At 31.5% G+C, this 25,403-nt stretch overlaps 2 protein-coding genes and 1 non-coding gene across 3 annotated transcripts; 2 read left to right on the top strand and 1 right to left on the bottom strand.

The window, feature by feature from the left end:
- Positions 1 to 844: 844 nt before the first annotated feature.
- On the top strand, positions 845 to 917 carry Trnat-ugu (transfer RNA threonine (anticodon UGU)). The gene has a single exon. It is a non-coding gene; the product is annotated as a tRNA-Thr (tRNA).
- Positions 918 to 3,325: 2,408 nt separating this feature from the next.
- On the bottom strand, positions 3,326 to 7,888 carry LOC134253771 (acetylcholine receptor subunit alpha-like). The gene is made up of 2 exons (XM_062736358.1): positions 7,568 to 7,888; positions 3,326 to 4,464 (listed from the first exon to the last, which is right to left on the bottom strand). Exons 1-2 carry the CDS (start codon positions 7,886 to 7,888, stop codon positions 3,556 to 3,558), a joined length of 1,230 nt encoding a protein of 409 aa, XP_062592342.1. The 3' UTR covers positions 3,326 to 3,555.
- Positions 7,889 to 10,716: 2,828 nt separating this feature from the next.
- Positions 10,717 to 19,706, top strand: LOC134253756 (probable hydrolase PNKD). The gene is made up of 10 exons (XM_062736338.1): positions 10,717 to 10,801; positions 14,623 to 14,744; positions 15,130 to 15,236; positions 15,518 to 15,576; positions 16,688 to 16,780; positions 17,056 to 17,219; positions 17,779 to 17,865; positions 18,072 to 18,139; positions 18,444 to 18,491; positions 19,265 to 19,706. The coding sequence occupies exons 1-10, from the start codon at positions 10,767 to 10,769 to the stop codon at positions 19,439 to 19,441; spliced, it is 960 nt and encodes a 319-aa protein (XP_062592322.1). The 5' UTR covers positions 10,717 to 10,766; the 3' UTR covers positions 19,442 to 19,706.
- The last annotated feature ends 5,697 nt before the right edge of the window (positions 19,707 to 25,403 follow it).

Genomic DNA, 25,403 nt, shown 5'->3' with positions numbered 1-25,403 from the left:
AGTCAAGACTTTTATCTTGTCAAGTCAAGATAAGCTATCACGTTTTGTTGCACTAACTATCTTGACATGACGAGATAACTTTTAATTGTGAAACAAGATAAATTATCTCGTTTTGTCGAGATAGCTATCACAAAAATACGATAGCTTATCTTGACTCTACAAGATAAAAGTCGGTGTTTGACGACAAACCAGAAAGTTGTCATGACTAGACGCGATAGTTATCTTGACTTGACGTGATATCTTATCTTGACAAAAAATTATGTGGATGGCATAAATATGCCACCATACTATGAATGAAGCATAGTCTATCTTACATTAATATTTTTGTGGTAATTGTTATCGCACGTTGTCTGTTTGGACGATATGTGATAATTATATACACTAATACATTAATATTGACCATGTGATATATAATTCAGTATTGTTTCACGGAATATTTGAATGTCACACTTTGAAGACAGTGATTTATTGGTATTAAATTACAAAAAAAAAATTATGAAGCTTTGTAACACCGAAGATTTTTTACTCGATATAAAACTTAACATACTGGGATATTTTGAAGATACATTGTGAAGATTATGAGCATATTATTATATTTAGGCCATGTAGAGACATTATTTTTGAATTTCATTTAACAATTTGAAGCATTTTAGAAAATAGAGGTGTTCAATATTCAAAAATAAACAATGATAACTTTAATTGAAAAGAAATTGAAAAGAAATAGGATATGAAAATAAGGTAAGTTTATGTGAAGTGAGTATTTACTGAAAATATGTCTGTGTAACATAAATTCAGTAATTAAATGACGTAATTTAAACTATTAAGATTTTCCATTACTATACAAGCCTCCATAGCTCAGTGGTTAGAGCACTGGTCTTGTAAACCAGGGGTCGTGAGTTCGATCCTCACTGGGGGCTCGTGTAACGTGTGAATATTATTTTTAATCGTATGATTTTTTTTCTTCTAAAATCATGATTAATCATGACAATACCCAGGGGACGAAATTCTTTTTTAAAAATAAACTGATTAAGGTAAGTCACTCCTGAAATTTCTTATATCAAGGATTTTTTTAGAAGTATATTTTGGACAAGTACTCATAAAGTGTAACTCAAAATCGCAAAGAAAATAGGGGGTCTTTCCTACTGATCTACGGTACATTTAAGTTGACCTTTTTGCACTTAAATTTCATCTCTTTGGTCAATTACTTTAATCCTTATTATATTTGATTAGATGTAAGCATGGCTATAAATATAATCTTATTTTACGTAAAATAGTTTGAATAATATTTATCAATAAACAAATCTTGCAAATTAATGCGCGTAAATTATTGTGTGACCTTTTTGCACTAAAAAATAACATATATGGGGTATTAAAAAACTTAATAGGCAATAAAAAATTTTCTTATATCAAACTTTTTACGACTTGGGTGCTGATCAGTCACAAGTATCGAGTAGTTTAAAATAATGAAAGAAAAAGGTGGGGTCAGTGATATTAATTTTGAAATATTTGTCAAAATATGTGATTTTCAGGCAAAAAATGGTGTACATTTTACCTTGACTTCTTTAATATATTTTCATTTTTTGGAAAAGTTTGTTGAGGGAAGGTGTAAAACTTATCTAAAAATATAAATGAAGACCTATATTAAATATTTTTAGCAATATCAAAACGGAAAATATTCTCCGCAAAAGTATGTGAGGCTAAATTTCCATTACATTTAATTTTATAAATGTGCAGATTTGCAGAATTTTCTGCTAAATATCCTTCCACCAAAAGAAATAGTCCCTAATAAATCTTGCTTCTTTGTAGATTTGTTAGCAGTTTTTTCATTGAATGTTAAAAAATTTACGTTGTTGAATTTAAATATGTTATAAAAATTGAATTTTAATAAGTAGTTTTAAAGTAAGAGCTTCTGCGTGAACTTTTCTAAAAAGCTGACGAGTGACTTACCTTAAATAATTCCAGGTTATCTGATTGCCTAAGATCTTTGTAAGTTGTGTTCACATGATGTACTTGACCCTCCAGGTAAGTATTTTTTTTTTTTTTTACTTATTATTGTTTTTAAAATAGATCGAGAACTTCTAGATTAAAATTATAGCTATTTATCTCGACTGCATATGGCTTTTCAGCTAATATAAATATTGCCCCCTCCTTTGCATTTAAACAATGATAGATTTAATCATTTATATACTATAGTTAACGAGTGAACATTGATCGATCTCCAAAAAGTTTACATCTGTAAACAGGGCATAAAATAAAACATGGACCCTGGAAATTTCAGGGTGGGACCAGGTGCCTAGAGTAAGCATGACCTGTTGACCGGTCACGCCTGTCGTGAGACCTATGTATGTACTGGTCAGGTAGACAAAACATTCCTTTGTCAAAATTTAGTATTAAAGCAAAGGACTAAAAAGTAAAAATTGGTATGAAACGCGACAACCAAACTATGCAGATTCGTACAACGCGCGGGGCGGGGGGGGGGGGGGGGGGGTGGGGTGGGGGGGGGGGGGGTGTCGTTTGTAGTTTTTTTGCTAACGTAATTTAACTACAGTACCAAATATATAAATTTATAGGACAGTGTTGATTGTAAAGTTAATGGACAATTACAATAAAAAAGAAGTGGAACTCATCACCAATTCCTTTTTTTATGCATAAAATACTTTACATTTTTTTCTTTTTTTCTTGGTTCATTATATATATAAACGCCTTATTTAAAAAAAAATTAAAAGAACATGAATTTACAATACATGTACTCTAAAGGTGTTTGAATTTCACATTCTTAATATATAATATATTTGATTTACGTGGACGAGCGATTTGCTTGAAACCAGCGCAAAACACCATGACAAATAGATAAAAGAAAAACACCCAAAATTGATTTATGAACAAATACTACAGTAACTTTACATTTTATAATTAAACCGGTAAATACACAGACGCTTGGCGTTTTTAACCTTTCTTTTCATAAATAAAAATACCCCCTATACTATAATAATAACAGATATTTTTATTCATGAAAACTGAAAAGAAAGGTTTAAAACGTCAAGCGCCTGTGGGTAAATACCAGTAGCTCATTCTACATGTATCGACGATATTTAGCACTAGGCAGATTTAGAAAAGAGTTAAATTAAAAAAATATTTTTTTCTCTTTTTTAATGATCATGTACAAGTAACTGAAAACTGTAAAGTGGAAAAATATTACTGATATTAGTATTTAAGATACATGTAAATGCATTTAATTTGCAGAAATTTAAATTAAGTTCAAAGACTATTACCGGTATAACTTTCCTCTTTTGATTCGAGACACCCCTGAAATGCAATAAAAAAATTAGAGATTGCCGAATTTATTATCAATTATTTTTACATGATATACAAATCAATCACATAAGAAATAGACCTACGCGTGATTACAATCAACTTCTAGTTAAACGAGAACACTCTCTACCATTGGCTCATACAGTGTCTGAGAGAAACGAACGACAACTCTGCAAGGAAGATTCAATCGAGAGCATAAAAAGAACACTCCCGTCCAAAAAAAATCGGGGACTGAAACTATTACTATCCAGAAGTTAAGTATGCAAAAAGAAAAATGGTTAAAATTGTGTTTCCTAAGAGAAAAATCCAAAAACAAAGAAAGTCAATAGCGGAAGTGACATCGCTCCAGTCAATGTCAAGGTCATTTGAAACTTTATCTTTGTTGTCATCATTACCATCCATTGGTTCAATATTTGTAATGTTTTTTGGAGAGCAACACGATTTTCTGCACCTCAAAATCTGTTCCAGTTTTACGATGTAAATAAAGAATTTAGCAATACCAAAGGTGTTTTTTCTGTGGTGCAATCGAAGTTGTATTGCTGTGATGACCAGAATTGAAGCTCCAATCACCATTTGAAGAATGAGATAAAAGCTCAGAAAAGACGTACTTTCAGAATTGACTGGTAGTTCCGCGCTGATCATAGTCAGGAAGACGGCAAAGGACAATAGCACTGTCACGGAATAGCCCATCTTTTCTCCTGCATCAGCCGGGATGATAAAAACCAAAAGGCTTAAAATCCCTAAACATATAACAGGGATTATCATATTCAAGACGTAATACTGAGGTTTTCGCTTCAAATTAAGAGTAAACGTAAGCTCTGATTCGGCTCCAGCATTTTTTATTGTCTCCTTTGTAGACTCCACCGTCCACACACTGTTCTCTTCGTATTCGAAAAAAACTAATCCCCCTGAAGATTTTAAGATGCTTACTTCAATAGAAACATAACTCCAAACAATGAAAGTGATTTCACAGGTTTGCTTGTCGTACGGAAATCGAGTTATGTCCATACTGCACCTGGTTTCGAACACCTCATAGGGTTTCCACTGGACCATTCCATCGCTACCTACATTAACGTAGTAGAAATCTCCACCCATCTCTTTAAATTTTTGGAAGCCATTTTTAAGTACCAAGTCCGGTTTCCATATGTCATTCTAAATTAAGAGCAAATTATCAGGTTTAAGATTCGTGAAAAAGCTCTGTTGAAAAATTATTTGAAAGCAGGTTTAAAAGGAGCTATATATATCGCTACATTGCCAAAATTGTCAACTCATTACCGCTACATTTCCTTAAATTCGGGTGATCATTACCGCTACATTTTCTTTCAAAAGGGCTATTGCCGAAAACAATTCTTTACCACTACAAACAAAATCAGTCCGCAATGGTATGGAATACGAGTTCCAGCCAACAAAATGTTCTCATCCAAAGTACAATTTTGATTTGAATTCTAATAAGCAAATTCAAAGAATTGTGGTCCCTCGCTTTCGGTGTCTTTGTGAGTGAGATGTCATTTTTAATGACAAATTGTGTCAAATATGAACGCCCTATCATATGTCATTTAGAAATTATCACCGAAGTTGAATTTTTAAAAGTGAAGGTCAAGGAGTCAGAAATCATAGCATGCTCGGAAATATCTTATCACAGGTAATGCACATGTCAAATATGAAAGCCCTATCTCTTCTCAATCAAAATATGTGTTTGTGAAACACTGATGACCCCGTTTGGCAACATAGCGAAGATTAAACTTTTCTTAAATGCAAATTAAATATATTGGTACCCAATAGGGTCTTCTCACAAGAAATACGATTAAGAAATATGAAAGCCCTAGCACAACCTGTACAAAAGTTATGTCCAAGGATAAGTTTTTGAAAGGTAGGTCAAACTCCAAGGTCAAAGGGTCAAAGTTGTTGGTTTGTTAAGAAAGGTCTTGTCACAAGTATTACATGTGTGAAGTATGAAAGCCCTAGTCTTTACCATTTAAAAGTTATTGCCAAGGTTAAAGTTTTTTTATAAGTACGGAAATCTCCAAGGTCAAGATAAAAAGGTCAAAATTGTTTTTACCAATGAAAGATATTGCCACAAAGAATATACATATATGTGAAATATGAAAGTCTTAGAATCTACCGTTCAAAAGTTATGGCCAAAGTAAACGTTAAAGATTTTTGTGTAATAGTGGGTCAAACTTCAAGGTCAAGGTCAAAAGTTCAAATTTGGTGGTACCCAAAGAAAGGTCTTGTCACAAGGAATGCACATGTGAAATATGAAAGTGATAGCTCCATTAAAGCAAAAGTTATAGGCAAGGTTAAAGTTTTTGTGACGAACGGACAGTCAGACAGACTGACTGACAGACGGACAGATGAATGAGATTTAATGTCCCCTCGCTTTTGCAAAAGCGGGGAACAATTAAAATGAGATTATAGTTGAAATTAAGCGTCACTTGATCGTCAGGGCTACTGTTAGCTTGAATCGCAGGAATGCAGGATTGTTATAGTTATCGATAAATTTAAGTTTCGAATATATAGGACTTCCAAACACTCAAAAGTGTGGAGATGTGTCACCTCCCCATGGTGAACAAGGAAAACAGGCCTTATATATGGCACGCCAAATTCACAAAAATGAGATAAACCTAGTTTCACAATTGATAAACTAGGTTTATCGACTGTAAACTATAGTTTACAAACCGTAAACTATAGTTAACGATTCGTTAAATATAGTTTTCATCTGTAAAACTATATCTAAGGGTTGTTAACTATAGTTTACGAATGATAATCTAAGTTTATCTGTCTGTAATAAGCGTTAACAATAGATTTTGTTGATAAACATAGATTCACGTTTGTAAACTATAGTTTACAATCGTAAACTATAGTAAAGAGTTGTTAATCATAGTTTCACAAATCGTGAAACTATATTTATCAGATCGTTAACTATAGTTAACGGTTTGTAAACTATAGTTTACAAATCGTGAAACTGTATTTATCAGATAATCTATGTTTTGCAATCGCAAATGATTGTTTTCAGTGTTAAGTATAGTTTACGGTTGTGAAACATAGATTATCGCGTTAACTATAGTTTACAGATGTAAAATATAGATTAACGTTGTTAACTATAGTTTACAGTCCGTAAACTATAGTTTACAACCGATAAACCTAGTTTATCGACTGTGAAACTATGTTTTGCTCATTTTTGTGAATTTGGCGTGCCATACTTATATATATAATGTTCTTTAACTTCAATCTGTACATGAATAAGTTGCTGACTAAGGAAAGAGGCAGTGTAGCGATAATGTAAACTTTTTAATGTATAGTGGTAATGTTATGTTTTTTTTAGGGATGTCAAAATTGTCAATAATTGATATTCGAATATTCGATAGTAGTATTCGAATATATTCGAATATTCGATAAAATAAATACATCTTGCATTATAATATGTATATACATGTATCTTCACTCTTATGTCAAGAAATATATACGTTTTATGTCATTATTTTAGAAAAAAATTTCATTTAGAGTTTTGTAAATGCACTTAAATTATATTCTTAAAATATCTTACAGAATATATGAAGAGTTTATATCCAAAATGTAGTAAAAAAAAATTCCCCGAAAATTCAAAAGATTCTTTTAATAAGTTCAAGATTAATTAATCATCTTACCACTTGAAGTGTACACTGATAACCCTACATATTTATACCACACAGAACAATTATCTAATGGAGAAACATTAAAAGCAATTACTTTTAGCTAATTAATTTCATGATAATGATTTTAAATGATGTATACATAAACAAAAATGTTTCCTTTCAACAATACAAACTAATTCTAAGTACTAGACACTGTTATACCTCTAATTAAATGATCAAATGAAGAATTTATATAATTTTAATAGACACGCTCTTCACAACTTTAAGGTAATCCAAGAGGAGTGTCTTGATTTTGTTTGAAATAAAATCTTATTATTGGTCAACGATGAGAATTTGATTCAATTTCTGATAAAACTACAGTTTTTGCCAGATTTTTTTTATGCTTGTATACTTAAAATCCGAATATTCGAATCATGAATTTATATTCGAATATCAATTCATCGAATGAATATTCGAATATTCGAATATTCGTTGACATCCCTAGTTTTTTTGTTAGTAATGACCATGTAGCGGTAATGAAAATTTCGAAAATGTAGCGGTAATAATGATATACACCCTAAAATACTTATAGATCGTTACTTTTACCAGTACCGAGCACTCTTTCAAAAGTAAATTTTTACCTGCTTTAGAAATATGTAACTGATCTGGTTTTTGGAAGCAGGGGTCCATGTCAACAATTCATCAGTCCACATAACCTGGATAAAACCTGTTGTAATTAGTTTTTCTGCCACTTCATCAACCGAGTTAATTCCACAGAGGTTGAAACTTATATCTAGTTGAACCGCCCGACTCTGGTCAACTAAAGGGCGCACTCTTTTATCGTAGTTTGTTAACAAATCTTGAGTCAGTTGCGCTACGTTCGCAGCAGAGGCACAGAAAACATTTCGAATAAAACACATAGAAATAACAGTCAGAAACACTAAATATCTATTCATCTTCATTTTCTAATTAACAAGTAATTAACTACAATAAGTACATCATATCATCACGCATATTTGCACACTAATGAATCCAGCTGAACGTTTTATTCTCCGTGAGATTGATTTTTTTTTTTAAATCAAGAAAATTAATTCTTTGTACTTTTGCATGTAGGCCAAAGTAGAAACAGTTCTGAAATAGATGGCGATTTACTTTTGTAGTTCAATGTAGGTGATTAAGATTTATTAATCTGATTATCATAATCAGATTTTAATATTTGAGTTAACATTCATTTATCATCTGTTTTTTGAAAATAAACTACTTATAAATGAAACTTTCATTTCGGCAGAACAGTAGAAGTTTCAATAAAAAAAAATGTTATGCTCCAGTTCAATAATGGAATTGTGTGACAGTCGATATTTTTTGCTTGTCTACCAAATATAAAATTAAAATTTAAGAAATCGTACTATGCGAATGCATGCTTAATATAATATAATCACAGGCACTTGACATTACTTAATTTTCGTATAAAAATGATATCTCCATACCAAATAATGCACGTGTGTTATTAGGTAGCATCTATGTGGATATTATCATTATTGTTTTTAAGTAACGTACGTGTCAAGTGCCTGTGAATATTGTGTGTCGATAATTTAAATGCATTTCTTTGAAAACGATAAATTGATGATTATAAGCATATCTATGGATACCCTATTGTGGCCCCGCCCTAACCCCGGGGGTCATGATTTTAAGAATTTAGAATCTTCACTTTCCAAGGATGCTTGCACATACGTTTCAGCATTTCTGGTCCAGTGGTTCTTTAGAAGATCGAAGACTTTTTAATGATCCAACCTTATTTTTGTCTTTTATTGATTATCTCCTCTTGAAAGGGGACTTGGCCCTTCATTTTAACAATTCAAACCCCCCTTCACCCAAGGATGCTTGGTACTAAGTTTTGTTAAAACTGTCCTGGTAGTTCTTGAGAAGAATTTGAAAATGTGAAAAGTTTACAAACGGTCAGACAGACGGACGACGGACAATGGCCTTTATGGATGATCAGAAAAGCTTACTTTAGCTTTCAGCTCAGGTGTATGGCACGCCAAATTCACAAAAATGAGATAAACCTAGATTCACAATTGATAAACTAGGTTTATCGACTGTAAACTATAGTTTACAAACCGTATACTATAGGGCGAATTTATTGATCAAAAACTAGTTTTAGTTTAGGTTTATGGTTTGAAAATAGTTTTTATTAATTTTGAAACCGGTTTTATGGTTTAATGGTTTAGCACTAAATGGAAAGTTTTAGTTAAAACACACACAGAAACATCAAAGATAGGTGACATAGATGAACTGACTTCTTGATTTTTTCTTACAATCTGAAGAAGATATTTCTACAACTTATCTCCATTTACATGAGAGTGTAATTGTAATACCCATGCTGAGTTCTACCCTTTTTATAAAAAAGAGGTGACAAAGAAAGGCTCGTGTCACTAATTATGCTGAGGCAATACTACCCTTGTATAGAATGGATGATTTCCGTGACAGATTTAGAATGAATAGACCTAATTACCATGTTAGCTCCATCTTTGGTATATGCATGATGATAATAACTTCAACTAACAAGAATGGATTTTCTTTTATCATCTCTGCTTTTATTAATTTACTTTAGTATTTGTCTTTATGTATGTAACATGGTTACATTTTTTAACATCAAATAATTGAAGTGAAACATCAACAATTACTTTTTACACAGTACACTGTATATGTGCCCCCGAAAACTAGTCGATTTTGTCATATTGCTGCCCACATTGGTCGCATTGCAACACCAAAAATTCTGCATTCGCCATGTTGAAAGGAATTAAAACCGTCAAAACCGCACCCGGGGGTGGTTTAAAGTTTTCAGGAAACTAGTTTTAGTTTAAAGCCGATAAAGGAAAAAACTTGTTTTGGTTTGAAACTAGTTCGTTACAGGTTTTGCAAATAAATAAAAAGTTTGGAAAACCGAACTGAAACCTAAACTGGTTTCTCTGCAATAAAAACGCCCATAGTTAACGATTCGTTAAGTATAGTTAACGATTCGTTAAGTATAGTTTTCATCTGTAAAAGTATATTTAACGGTTATTAACTATAGTTTACGAATGATAATCTAAGTTTATCTGTCTGAATAAAGCGTTAACAATAGATTTTGTTGATAAACATAGATTCACGTTTGTAAACTATGGTTTACAATCGTAAACTATAGTTAAGAGTTGTTCATCATAGTTTCACAAATCGTGAAACTATATTTATCAGATCGTTAACTATAGTTAACGGTTTGTAAACTATAGTTTACAAATCGTGAAACTGTATTTATCAGATAATCTATGTTTTGCAATCGCAAATGATAGTTTTTGGTGTTAAGTATAGTTTACGGTTGTGAAACATAGATTATCGCGTTAACTATAGTTTACAGATGTAAAATATAGATTAACGTTGTTAACTATAGTTTACAGTCCGTAAACTATAGTTTACAACCGATAAACCTAGTTTATCGACTGTGAAACCATGATTATCTCATTTTTGTGAATTTGGCGTGCCATACAGGTGAGCTAAAATGATTAACGTTAGATAGCACCCATTCGTGTTATCGCCTATTCAATTTGAAAGAATGTTACATTCACTTTGAAACTATGAATCTAGTCCATGTTGCTGAAATTTTAACAATTAAGATGGGGAATCCCTATGATAATATGCATATAATATATAAATACATGGAACTCCGTGCAACGGGTGTTCCTTCAGTCCGGAAATAAGTTTGTTGGCCTTAAATCTTTAATATTAGTGCGCCATTCTTTTTTCCTACTTTAGTTTTGTGTTTTGTACACAAACGACATCGAGTCAGACGAGTGAGAAAGATCGATGGCGAAAGAAGGGAGTTGTCTATTTCGAATTGGGTAATTTATATTTATTTTTAAAGATTGAAATGAAGTTTATAGCGTAAACAATTACATTTGTCTCAAATTAACTAATATCTCACTGTCGTCAAAAACTTGCTATACAACAGTGTACAATATACAAAAAGTCCACAGGGACTTAACACAGTCTTAACAAAATCGGGTATATAGTATAATACACCCGATTTTGCTAAGACTGTTTCAAGTCCCTGTGATAACGTCCCTGGTATAAAATATTTTTTATGATAGATTTTTTACGATAGGTCTAAATAATAATATTCGTATGAGGGTATCACAATCACATGAGGGTATCACAAGTAACAACTTTTTAAGCACAAAGATGTCACTGAATTTCTTTGCAAAACAGTAAAATTTTCAAAGTCTCTCATATACAACAGCCACTACAATGATAAGAAGATCTGCAAGCCCCTTTTCATGTGGACTCATCAAAATTGCCATTAGAGAAATTAAAAAAAATATTGAATTGTTTTGAATTGGATTTGAATTGCTTCTGTTTATAGCAAGCACAGGGAGCAGGGCGAACTTATGAGTGCTACTGGTCACTGCGAGCTCTTAAAGCAGTTCCTGGACAAAGAGATAATTCAGACTTTGCACATTGATCCCTACAATTTTTTTTTCTGCAGTTACCTGTGATCCCATAATCCTTAGCGAAATGCAAAAAACATTCTTGTGGTAACAAGAAGTTCCAAGAAAAAAAATAATCTCCCCTTGATTTTAATGGATATATCAGTAGATTAAAGGTTTTTGATTAAAGGATGATGTGACATAACTGCTATCTTGGGCCCCTTTTTCCACGACGAATTATATTTAATCTACAAAGATGTTGGTAGTTTTCAAACATGAGTGAATAAATACGACGCCTTTTCAGTAGTTTCAATAGTTCAGACACATTTTAATTGCAAGGAAAACTGCATTACCTTTGATTTTTTACACCCTATCACAGCTAAATTAGGCCAGGTTTGTGAGAATATGTTTTTTATGGCAAGAGAATGGGCGGGTCTTAGTACAAAAGAGGAATATACGTGTCCGAGAAGCCCTTATATGGCTATTGTTATTATATCGCACATAGTCATTGTCCAATCCGATGACAGAACAACAAAACATGCTGGTTTACTACGTTTACAATTTATCACAGACACGTGGTTTAGGTCAATTTACCTGTCATAGTTTTCTACATTTCAGACTTTTATAATGGTCAGTCAAGTCTGTTTGTACTTATTAATACGCATGTATTTTCAGCATTTACGGTTTTTAGGGCAAGAAATGCACATGAAACTTGTATTCACTGATACTCGGGAATACGCGTAGACCTATAGCGAATTGCTCACCAAACACGCTACCAGACTAACTAATGTATACTGTCATGTATTTATAAATTGTTTGTAACTGTATGAAAATCTTACTGTAATCTCGGAAATTGTACATATGTAGATCCGTGTCTAATCTGTGACTCTAAAAGAATATCTGAAGCAGTAAAATTCCAAGCATGTTTCCATAGTATTTTTATGGTACTCACTCGTAACGAATTTTGTTTAGCTGATTGGTCAGTTAGAGAGTATCGCCAGTGCCTTTAGCATATGAATTTATTCTTACGTCAGAAAATCTAGTTCCGTCGATCTGTTCATAATGCGAAAGGCCGGATAGATTTTACAGTTTTCTTAAAAATAGCATGTGAGCGCAGTTAGGTACAATTTTCTCCTTTTACAAATAGGTAGATTTCAATAAAATCCAGTGACCAGCTAAAGGAGAAAATTGTATAGCATATTTTAAGGGCTTCAAAGAGTGGGGCGTGGTTAAAACGCAATAGGAATTGGATGTAAACATGATACCCCTACCCCAATAAAGGGTCTATATCTTTCAAATCACGTTTCTATTTTTGTTTAAAATAGTATTCTATAAAGGTACACATATCAGTGATTAGCTGCATGCAAAAATTTGAACAAAATCTAGACATTTATATTTTGTCAATTTACCGGGGGCCCCAAGTCACCTCATCCTTTGCACTGTGCAGACTTCCATTTGGTATTTATGCAACATACATATGGCATCATGTGATGTCAGAGTCTAGACACACCAAAAGTCACACGTAGTTTGACGAGCCCAATCAAATTAAAACTGAATAGGTGTCAACATTATGTACATGTATTATAAACTAAATCTTATGCACCATTCACAAAGAGAGTTTGATTCACAGTAAATTGATGGGAAGTAAAATAATGTGAATTAAACAATAGTAAATTAAATTGCATTCACATGACAGCTAATGTGAAGTAAACTAATGCAAATTAAAAATTTATTTCTACAAGACTACAATAAGGTTATTCAGTAAGCCAATTATGACATCATTTGCAAATCATGTCACATCGGCAGAGCAGATAACATCAAAGTGCCTGTACATATTTTGGTAATTAACATATTTTCCTTAATTAACCGCTCGAAAGTAGCACAAGAACTCATATCTGACCACCGACAGTGGCCTGTGATGTCAAAATTGAATTCAGATTAGTTTTGATTAGCATTTACATGGAGCTAATGTGAAGTAAATTCAATTGAATTAAACTACCGTATGTAATTTACATTAAATTTTCCATGTGAACATGATCTAAATTTAATTTGCAGTAACTTCCGTTTAATTCAAATTAAACTCTCCATGTGAACAGGGCATTAGTATAAAACTTGTGAGGTACAATCAAGTTTATATTTCATTATAACCTTACTTTATCTTTATTTTGATGAAAAATATTGTGGTCCAATGTATTAAGATTTTATACATGTAAATAAAGGTCTCTTTTCAATGTGTGGATCTGTATAAGTTCGGTCATCCATCTCAACGTTTCAAACATTTGGGGGATATAAATTTGCTCTGTCCATCCATTTGTCTGTCTGTCTCTTTAACCACAAAAACTTATTTATGCCATTGCTTTTATTAAATCAGCTCTACTTCAGATGTGTGTTTCTTGTGATAAGGCTCCCATGGGTACCAGCAGTTTAACCTTTTAACTTTAACCGTAGGGTTTGACCTTCTTTTGAAAAATTATATGAATAAAGTACATGCGTGTAGATTTCTCCTTTGAAATTGGAATGGCCTAACCTAGATTAGAACTCATGGGTTTTGAATCAATGAATGGTTTGAGCTCTGGGTTTACATATTTTACCTGCATGAGTATTCGTTGTGACAATGAAGACTCTCTTTTTTGTATCAAGAATTTTTACTTTTTCAACTTGACCTTTAAGTTACATGTACTTTTGAAAAAAATTAACTTTAAAAGCCAAAAGTATGTAAGTGTTGAAGCAATGATGTCATATTTCATATGCGTATTGCTTAAAACGAGACCTTCTCTTGGGTACCAGCAATTTTGACTTTATGACCTCAAACTTGGAGTATGACTTGTATTTGAATTAATACTTTAACCCTGGTCATGCCTTTTCAGTGTTAAGTGCTAGGAATTTGATGCTTCTTGTGTTTTCTTTTGACAAGATCAATTTTCTATGATTTCTATGATTTTTAATTTTGACCTACAGTGTCATCTACTTTTTGAAACACTTCAACTTGACCATAATTTCTGAATGTTTGGTTCAAGGGCACTCATATTTCAGAACTTTATTCTTTGTGACAAAACATTTTCATTTAGTACCTGTACAGTACTAACAACAATTTTAACCTTTTGGTATTCAAGTTGAAAAACCTCTCACCTTTGTCATGAGCTGCCACACAGTAGCATCAAGGTTTCAAAAACAAATCTTTTTCATAGCCCAAATGCAAAAAGCTGATTAATATTTCTGTATGTTTAAATTGACAGGTACTTTTTTTACACAAGAACTCGAATTGGACAGATATACCACAGAAGGGACATAGCTAAGGCTCGTGAAAAATATCCAGATGGGAAGACACACACTACCATTCAACCATTTGAGTATGGAGGTTGGTTACTTTTCACAATCTAACATTAATCCTTTGAGAGCATTGTATACTATAATCAACCATACTACATACAGACTGATAATACTTGTAGAATTACCATGTGAAGTTTTTTAGTCTTGATCAAGTTTAATGTCCTTTAATATACTTTTGTTTTATGTATTTAATTTTTAATGATAATATTTTGCTTATTACCTTATAGTATATTTGAAGATTTCCTTTATGTTTACAACAATACAAATGACCATCTTCTACAAGTGTGAAAAAGAATGATGGGTATTTATAATTTTAGGGAAGAGTAAAAGGGTAATTGTTGTGCATATAAAATGTTTCAGTAGAACATTTAGTATATCTTAAAAATTCAAATAGTTTTAATGTTCATTTTAAGATTTGACAATAACGCCATTCCCTATATTACTGGACAACTATTCCTACATCCTAAGGGACTCCAAGTCAGCTGTTATTGTGGACCCAGGGGACCCAGAGCCAGTTATTGTAAGCTTATAAAGATCGTGTTTGTCAAAACTAACTATGCCAGTTATTATGGTACTTAAAAAATCATGTACATCAAAACCAACTACACCAGTTATTACTAAAAAAATTATGTATATGAAAACTTACTATGTCAGTTATTAAATTAATGATGTTCTTCGTAGCATGCAAGACAAAAATGTTAATTTTTTTTCAGAATACCTAAAGTTGTACCTTAGAATGTTTTACCAATACACATTACTTTTTTAGTACTTTTAAAAGTTCTCATTTTTCATTGTGTACAGAAATACTTAAAAGACAATGGGATATCCCCTGAAGCAGTACTGGTCACCCACAAACACTGGTGAGTATATCAGCAGTACATATCTTGTGCAGTGGGATATCTAAAAAAAAAGTCTGTTCAGTATTATGATAATTTCAGTTAAAAGAAATTCAAACAGGACAAACTAATGCTGTAAAGAATGCATAACTTGATATAAAAAATATAAGTACATGTATTGACAATCAAAATTCAAGGAGAGGGTCCTGTTTTTATTTGTTAGATAAAACTAGGAATAAAAATAAATCTTCATTGAATTCATGAGTAATTTTTTTTACACCAGGAATTTAAGAATTTAAATTATATTAAAATCTATAAATAATCAATAAATAGAAAAGATTAGCCCCATCTTATGATGTTACAATATTATATAAATATAGCCCTTTGATGAGGTTGATCCATAGATATATCGACTTCACAGAAAAGCATATCGACCGAGCAGGAAGTGCGAGGTCGATATGCTTTTCTGTGAAGTCGATATATCTATGGATTGACCGAATTAAAGGACTACATTTGTTATTTTATTTTTTACAGAGGTTGATAAAAAAAACAATTTGAAAAAAATGGGAACAAGCCACAAGTTCTCTCTCTTAAACACTTAGAGACTAGAAATCAAAATAAATAGTTGTTTAATATAACTGAGTTAAACTTTCCTTGACATTTTTATATTTTTACATAATTTAGAGGATTTACTAATTGAAAATATACAAATGTACATCTTTTTGATTATGTTTTGTATCAATTTTAACAAAGATATTCAATATGTTCTAATATTAAGTAGATCCTAATTCAGGCCATTGTTACGTCTTATGAGTTACAGAACATTACAAATTTAAATACAAGTTGAAGTATATATATATTTTTTCAGAAACATCAAGTCATATACTGTATTAGCTATAATTGTGAAATCTTTCCTATTAATTTTTTGTTTTACAGAAAATTACCTCTATTTTAAGAAACATCAAGTCGATATGCATTTCAGATTCTATAAATAGTAACTCAAGTCTATATGCTGTTATATACTAAATCATGTGACCAAGTTTAAGCCAATCAGAGAGCTTGGAATATATGATTAAAATAATATATGATTTTAAAGTTAATATTAAACATTCTTTTATTTTCTTCTGTTCTGAAGGGATCATAGCGGAGGGAACAGTGAGATGAAGCAGGCCTACCCAAACCTCCGGATATATGGAGGAGTCCACGACAATGTGAACAATGTTACAGAGTAAGTCATTCACAGTGTTATTACATAGGTCACGTCAGATTGTTTACTCTCCACTGGATATCTTTAAAAATATTTACCCTTAAATAAAAGTATACATTATTTATATATGATGAATTAACAAGAAAGCACATCATTTCTGCCAAGGTATCGTGTCATGTACTTATATTTGCATAAATATATATACATGAATATTTCTGCTAATGTTTTTTTTATTGTCCAATGAAAATAAGATGATTTAAGCTTTGTAATCTTTCATGCCCTGTGGTTATTTTTAGCACTGTGAGAGATCTGGATGTATTACCGTTTGGTGACATGCGTTTTACGGTACACTTTACCCCTGGACATACGGAGGGACATGTTGTTTACCTCCTAGATGGGGCACCATTTGGGATGTCAGATTCTCTGTTCTCGGGGGATCTTCTTTTTCTAGGGGGCTGTGGTAAGATACTTAATGTGACATCAATAATTTCATTGTCAAGCACTCTTTTCACAAACATTTTTTTCGAAATGGCAATTTTTCCTTGAGCTGACAAGATTGAGGATTTTTTTTAAATACATGTAATATATAAATAGGATCTCCCATGATTTATAGTCGGATATGATTTTTATCCAATGAGTTGTGTGTTGTTTATCCCTGAGCCATGGTGAGGGGATAAAAACACACAACAATTTGGATAATAAAAGTTATATCTGACAAATCATGGTAGATTCCTTTTATCCCATGTTTAATTCTTCACAACCAATGTTTTACGCTGTTTTTATAAAGAACTTTATTTTACTTCATCACGCTAATGCAATAACCATTGTGACATTACCACTGCACTTAATTGTGGGATTTTAAAAAAAAATATCCAATGAGTCATATCCACAGGATAAAGGGGTAAACATGGGATAAATATTTATTATAATACAACCAGATCAATAAATGTGTTTAAATAAAATTAAAGTCCAATTAGAGTAATTATAATCATAATGGATGTGATCCTTTACTCTTTAAGGGAGGATGTTTGAGGCAGCACCCTCAGTGATGCTTGGGTCCTTAGACAAGGTGTCCAATTTAAAGGGGGACGTTCTCGTCTGGCCAGGTACTGCCAACAGCTGACGTTAAATCGAAGCAAAAAGAAAAACATTAATATCATTGATAAGACCTATAATATTTTATGATGATTAAAGAAAGCAGTGTATATTCTAATTGATATAAAGTACAATGTAGGTAAATGTAAAAGAAAAATATCAAAAGTATGTATCCCAAGATAATATTTGTGATTTTTTATTCTGTTTTTTTTTTAAGGTCATGAATATGCAAATGATAATTTGGATTTTGCATGTCATTTAGAAAATTCCAATGAAGAATCAAAGGTAAATATCCCCCCCCCCCCCCCAAATCCTGTTTCCCTGTAAGCTTTTAGTTTCAATTGAAGATTCTGAAAATGTAACATCTTACAAATGGGTGGCATACATTCTTTTCTATGCATCCTCTGTTTGTATAATTTTCCTTTTTAATTCATTGTTACTAGATAGCCATGCAAATATGGACAGAGTCAAGATCTTTTAGACATTATGTTGACTGCTTTAACTCCCGTTTAAAATTCAACTTGTGTTACATATATCTTGTATTGTACATTTTTATTATTAATACATGTAATTTCCCTATGTTCCACAGAAGAAGTACGAGTGGGTAAAGAGCCAAAGAGAAAAGAATCTATGTACAGTAAGTAATTATTACAATTAATATTGAAATCCACCTGGGATTCTATTAGAATTGTGAAATTCATGTCCCTAAAATTTAGCTTTCATGAGAAAAACATTTTTGAATTGTTTTGCCCCCCTTCGAAGAAGGGAGAGCATATTGCTTTGCTGCTGTCTGTCGGTCGGTCTGTCTGCCGTTCCACTTAGTTTCCGTTCATTTTCTCCACAACAGTTGCACATACTGAAATGAAATTTGGTATACAGATTGAGATATATATCAGATGAATATCTAGGTCAAGTTCTGTTTTTGGTATGGTCGCTCCATTTTTGACAGTCTGTCATGCCCTTTTGGACTTTGAAAAATTCCAATGGAGGGGGATGGGTGGGGCATAAGTGTTTTACAAACATCTCTTGTTTCTTCTATGTATTCTCATTTAAAACTTTGATCCATTTCTATCCCACCCTACATTGTGTAACCATGATTTGATTTGATGTGGCTAAAGTTAGGTAAAACTCCTAAGTAGACAATCTTGGATTACCTTTTTTTGTCTCATTATCTGACCTAACCATGAGTTTAAGTAAATACCAATACCAGATAAAAATTATTATAACCTTTAACAACAAAGCAAAGTTAAATATATGTTATTTTTTTTATTGGTACATATAAGCAAGGGTACAAAAGCATTCTACTTCAAAACTCCCAAAAATGATCCGAAATATTAGCACCTCAAGCTCATTAAAAATTCCTAGTAAATGTATAAATGATTTATGTATTGTGTGTTCATCTTCATGTAGTGCCCGTCAACCATAGAAGAGGAGAGGTCCTATAATCCGTTCCTAAGGACAGCTGAACCAGGTATTCTAGAGGCGGTGAAGGTCACAGAGTTTGAACAGCCAGTATCAGATGAAACCAGAGCCAAAATACTCCGAGAAATCAGAACATTAAAGGACAGCTACAAATATAAACTCTAGGGATTGTCAGATGTAAGGACAGATGATACAAACAAAAGTGTGGATGCCTGGATTGGTATATAATATTTTTTTAACTATTTTGGTTGTAAATGATATGACACTGACAAATAGATTTCTGAGGTATTAAGAATTTGTAAACTCTCTATCATGTTCAAAATTCAAATTTTCTGTGACCATCTCTGTAATTATATACAATTTTTGTCACTTAAAATCCCATTATTGTGAAACTTGACATGAAAAATTAAAAGGTTAAACTTATTCACTTTACATGTATGAATGTAACTTAGGTTGCTATTTTCATGATTTTTTTTTTTGTATCATCTGTCCTTAACAAAATTAATTGTATTTATTAAGTTGTTTTTTTTTTTACCTGATATTTGATTTATTTTAAAATTTATTTTCATGATATGGTCTGTTCATGTCATTATAAACAAATACAGATTCTGGTCTATTTAATTTGATATGTGTAACATTAATTTATTTTGTTGAAAACAAATACCATTTTTCTGAAATATTTATTGATACCCTGTATCAGTTACATCCTTGTTACCAGTATCACACACCAAACATCTAAATTCTTGAACTTGTAATGTATTTTACAGTCATTTTATTACAAGCAAACTCCAGATTTCTGAGTTCTTTATTGAATTGTTTAATATTTGATATACAGTCATTTGATTTCAATATACATGTATAAGTGTTGTGCATTTTTACTTAACACAAATACAATTCAAGTATTGATTTGTTTTGCAACAAGTGATATTATTCAGTTGAACAATGGATTTTCATATACTTTTCATGTTTTTATTTAGATTTATTCGTACATTTTTTATATTGATTTTAATTTATATTTTATAACAACAGTGTTATGATAACTTATCCTATTTGTTACTTCTCATCAGCTTTGAGTACAAGATTATTTAGTCTTGATGAGTTTTGTTTTTGGGAAGGGTGGGGAAGTTCATAAACACACCTGAAACAATACCATTCTTTCCAGATCTATGAATTATGGCATACTAAATACATAGAACCATTTCATGCTTAGTTTGGACTTTCAGTAAGGCTTGGCATTCTCGACGTTACGTAATCAGCTTTCCTTTACTGTTGAAATATACATGGGATAGAAATTCAGGCAAATGCCAATTAGTGTATCGAATAACCAATTACATTGTCTCATCCTGGACAAAGGTGGAGCTTAAGTAGACTCATCATTGTCAACAACAATTTAAAGTTCATGATGTTATTAATTTCTTGAAAGCTAAGCGTGAAATGGTTCTAATGATATAATTTTTATTATCTGAGTCTTGTTTTTGGTTCAGTAACTATGGTGGCATACTTCTGTCCACTACTTTTGAGAAAATTATGTTGCATTGTCAGATTTTTTGGTTAATTTTTCACTTATTCATGTGTTTAAAAATTCAATATGAAAATGTGTCCATGCTCAGTTTATAATTCCATCAGTGAACAACATAATTTATTGACAAGTCAACATAAGCATCTGACAAGTCGACAAAAAGAATTTAAAAGTCAATAAATTATTTGAAAAGTCAGCATAATTTTTTGAAAATTCAACTTGATATTTTACAAGTCAGCATCATTATCAGACAATTCCACATAACATCAGACAAGCCACCTTGTCGGAAAATTATATCGATTTTAAAAAAGAAAATCCTTGCTAATTTACAAAAAATCAAGGCTTTTTAAACAAATAATCATTCAATCCAGACAAAGCCTGCATGCTTAGAAATTTTATACCTTATGTGTGATTAGATTTAATTAAAAGTAAATGAGTCCTGACTGAAACTCTTTAGATTATATTCAGTTATTCTAGGCAAGCATCCTAAATGTGAAAACTTATAGTCTGGTGAGAATCGAACAAAAACAATACCCTTTTAAACTTTATCAATTCCTAAAGTAAATGTTGGCTGCATAAAATATGAATTAAAACTAGAGGTACTGTGAGGAATGAGCTCACTAAATGTTACTCCCCGCCTCCCATATGAATATAATGGCAGTGTCCATGTTTTACTTTGAGAAACCCAAAATATGTGTCGGATCAAAAAGTAAAATAGAAGGTGCACAATGGATATATGTAATAAAGAGTTGGTGAACCTACCCTCTTTTCCTCTCTATTTTGTTTTATCATTATAAGTAAGGAGGAATAACTCGTGGGTCCAATATTAATCAGAAGCCGCCACACCTCACGGCATAGGTAAGAATACAAATGGCCAAAAAATGTTATAACGAACTAAATTCGTTTTAACAAATTTCACAATTCGCTATTTCGGATTCAAAAATATTTTCGATAGGTTCTAAATGGGCTTCCGTAGATTTCCATGATTTCATATTTTTTTAAAAAAAAAATTGATATTTTATTATTAGCTTGCATAGCCAATCTCTATAAACGTTCGAAAAAAGTGTAATTTGCTAGCATAGAACGACATAGATTTCAAAAGTGTGTTGCATCTGTCCTTGGAAAAAAAATATGTATGCGCTTTTCATATATATACATGTACTTAATATTGTACTATTTTATTGAATATGAATATATAAATGAAATAAAGGATTTTCTTTCTTTTGCCAACACCATCACTGCTTATTTATTTTCTTAATTTGTACAATATTTTGTAATGGTTTTAAATTTATTAGGCATTTTGAAATGATTCTCGGAGCACATTACTATGGTCTTAATGAGTATGCTGTGTATTTAAAAACATTCATTCATAATTCTGAATGGTAGATTAGTACAGACTACGCTGTAATGACTTTGTGGCACTTTGACGTGGATTTGGAGATTCAGAAAAAAAAATCTGACCAATCCTTCACCTTTCGTTTCTTTTGTCAACATAAGTAAGTAAGTCTACTTATAGTTACGTACTTTATACCTTCCCACTATAAGTGCTTTGAAAAGGAGAATAAATTTTCCGAATAATCACTGTATTATGTATTGTCATTACATGAAACATATTGCATGTAATAAATAAATTAATTCCTACGTGTTAGCAAATGTGTTCCATTCTCTGAAGTTTAAGTTCTTTCTAACGAAGATTTGCACAAATTAAAGTTCCTCCCCTCTTCTGAATTATCATTCATTAGTACTATCCTTTGAAACGATACATGGTGATAATGATGATAAAGTTCTAACTATGGCACGCCAAATTCACAAAAATGAAATAAACCTAGTTTCACATTCGATAAACTAGGTTTATCGACTGTAAACTATAGTTTACAAACCGTAAACTATAGTTAACGATTTGTTAAGTATAGTTAAAGTAATATACGCCGTATGGATGCCGATTTGTATGTGAAACAAAATGATTAAATGATTTGAAACACATAAAGTGTAATGAAAAAATAATATTTCCACAAAATTTAACTATAAAACTCGTTGTAATAACAGAACAATAAAGCAATAACTGCAATCAAGAATTCCGTCTTTTCATGAATATTGATAAAGGAAGTGCGTAAACAGTAGGTCTAAATATAGACACGTATGTCCACGGGAAATTATAGACAACGAGGCACGTTGCATTTTGACAACGATTATTAATAAAAGGTAATATGCGTCATAACAGAGTATAGATGGTTGATACTGATTACATTTAAAGATAAGTTATATTAATAGTAACACGCCATCCATGTCAAAAGTGAGTTGTATCTCAAAGGGCTTACCTCGTTTTCTTGACGCCGTGTTTGTTTATCAATCTAAAAGTAGCGACGGCGTCACGTGGTGGATTTACTTAAAAATAGACATTATTCTCCTTGCAGGATAATAAATAATTATAATTTGATAACTTTATAACGAATTTTATTTAAATGGTGTAATTTACAGCATTTTCGTAACTTTTATTGGTAAACAAAATATATAAATTTCCAGCCGTATTTTAAAATGGCGCACGTTATAGCGTATATTACTTTAACGATTCGTTAAGTATAGTTTTAATCTGTAAAACTATATTTAACGGTTGTTAACTATATTTTACGAATGATAATCTAAGTTTATCTGTCTGTAATAAGAGTTAACAATAGATTTGGTTGATAAACATAGATTCACGTTTGTAAACTATAGTTTACAATCGTAAACTATAGTTAAGAGTTGTTAATCATAGTTAAATCGTGAAACTATATTTATCAGATCGTTAACTATAGTTAACGGTTTGTAAACTATAGTTTACAAATGTGTTGTATTTATCAGATAATCTATGTTTTGCAATCGCAAATGACTGTTTTCAGTGTTAAGTATAGTTTACGGTTGTGAAACATAGATTATCGCGTTAACTACGGTTTACGGATGTAAAATATAGATTAACGTTATTAACTATAGTTTACAGTCCGTAAACTATAGTTTACAACCGATAAACTTAGTTTATCGACTGTGAAACTATGTTTATCTCATTTTTGTGAATTTGGCGTGCCATATCTAACATTAAAGAAAGCCAACCTTGATGCACGACAAAATCTAAAATGTAAGAATTTCTCGAATGATAAACCTGTAAAACTCGCAAGTACATATATTTCAGCTTTATTTTGATTTTAGAATAAAAATTCATACATTTGCCTGATTCTTGGTCTTTTATATCGCTCAAAATGAACTAGTCAAAATTTTGTATGTTAAAATGCTTTTTTTTTTGGTAAAATGTTTTAACACATTTATCCTGGTAGGATGTTTAATATTTATTTTTCAGCCTTTAAAGCACATATTATGCAGATTTTAAGAACTTTAAAGTTACAAAAGAAATAGTGTTTTTCATTAGCATATTCTTTAGAAATTAAAACAAATATAATACAGGTAGATTCGACATTGTGTTGGTTACTAGTATATGTGTTCGGGATGCACACATAATTTCTTCACGTCTCGGCATGTATTCTTATTTGAAATTTTACCATGTCCTTGAAGCAAAGGTCGAATTTTAGCTATTTTATACACCCTAGAGTGTATTTATGTGATTTTCATATTATGCTGCAACTTTCCCTATTTGAAGAATTACATGTATACAACAAAAAAGTGTTACATGGGTTCACGGAGATGCATGTTTGCGTTAATTGTTACAAAAAAACTTACAATTTATAATTCTCCATAGAGAAGCTGATGGCTCATATTATCACCATCCAACAGGGAGGATTAACGAACCATCAAGTTCTCAATATAGAAGAGAATATTACAATATCTTGCATTGCACGTCTTGAGGATGTCCCGAATCATTGTGAAATAGCAGCTACAATTCTATATTTGATGTTATCATTTGTTTATTTGAGAGAAATGCTTTAAGTATACTATCTTACTTTGTTTTGATAATATTAAACGCATGGTACCTTGGTTCAAAGAAAACACTTAAAAATTCTGAATAACTTATCGTGATTCTTGTACAAATTTACCAAAAACACTCTTGGTCAATCTTAAGCCATTCGTTCAATATTGGGATAAGTAGGGAAGTGTTCCTAAAATCAACTCATTCATACTGAGAATATGGGGCTATTAATTCCCATCGTCTATAGTAAATGTAATTTTTTACTGTTCCTTGATTTTTAATGTAGAAACAGCTATAAAGCTATTCCGACGGTTTCTGAAATTTAATAGAGTATATCCTCATCTTCGTCTCAAGAGAAGATACTATAGGAGGAACAACGTTGAAATATAATAAGATCAATTGATATAATGTATGGAATTAATTACAATCATACATTCAATCTTTAAAATTTCATCAACCAATACATGCATGGATTGCATGTTTTTTTTTTTACACTAACATGTAGTAAAAAAATTTAATTATATATTTTTTGCACAAAGTTTAACACTGTGTTCTTTATATATTTTTTATGATAAATTTGAATGTAAGCAATAAGAATACTAAAGCTCCTTGCAGTTTACCCCCACCCTCCTAGTAATTCGTCCTCTTAGTGCGTTATCATACCGGTATAATACAGATGTCCTTTTCGGTGTTTGCCATATACCTCTCATTAC

The sequence above is a fragment of the Saccostrea cucullata genome, unplaced genomic scaffold (assembly GCF_032062105.1).
Source record: "Saccostrea cucullata isolate Sc308-1 unplaced genomic scaffold, CSIRO_AGI_Scuc_v1 ctg112, whole genome shotgun sequence".
In the NCBI taxonomy this organism is placed as follows: domain Eukaryota; kingdom Metazoa; phylum Mollusca; class Bivalvia; order Ostreida; family Ostreidae; genus Saccostrea; species Saccostrea cuccullata.
Note: the sequence above shows the minus strand (reverse complement) of the source record. Positions and strands in the feature narration are given on the sequence as shown.

Coding starts and splice junctions, on each gene's coding strand:
- LOC134253756 (XM_062736338.1), top strand. CDS start 10,767: ATGGCGAAAGAAGGGAGTTGTCTATTTCGAATTGG. Junction 14,745..15,129: donor TCAACCATTTGAGTATGGAG/GTTGGTTACTTT, acceptor GTTCATTTTAAG/ATTTGACAATAACGCCATTC. Junction 15,237..15,517: donor GGGACCCAGAGCCAGTTATT/GTAAGCTTATAA, acceptor CATTGTGTACAG/AAATACTTAAAAGACAATGG.
- LOC134253771 (XM_062736358.1), bottom strand. CDS start 7,888: ATGAAGATGAATAGATATTTAGTGTTTCTGACTGTTATTTCTATGTGT. Junction 4,465..7,567: donor GTTACATATTTCTAAAGCAG/GTAAAAATTTAC, acceptor CTCTTAATTTAG/AATGACATATGGAAACCGGA.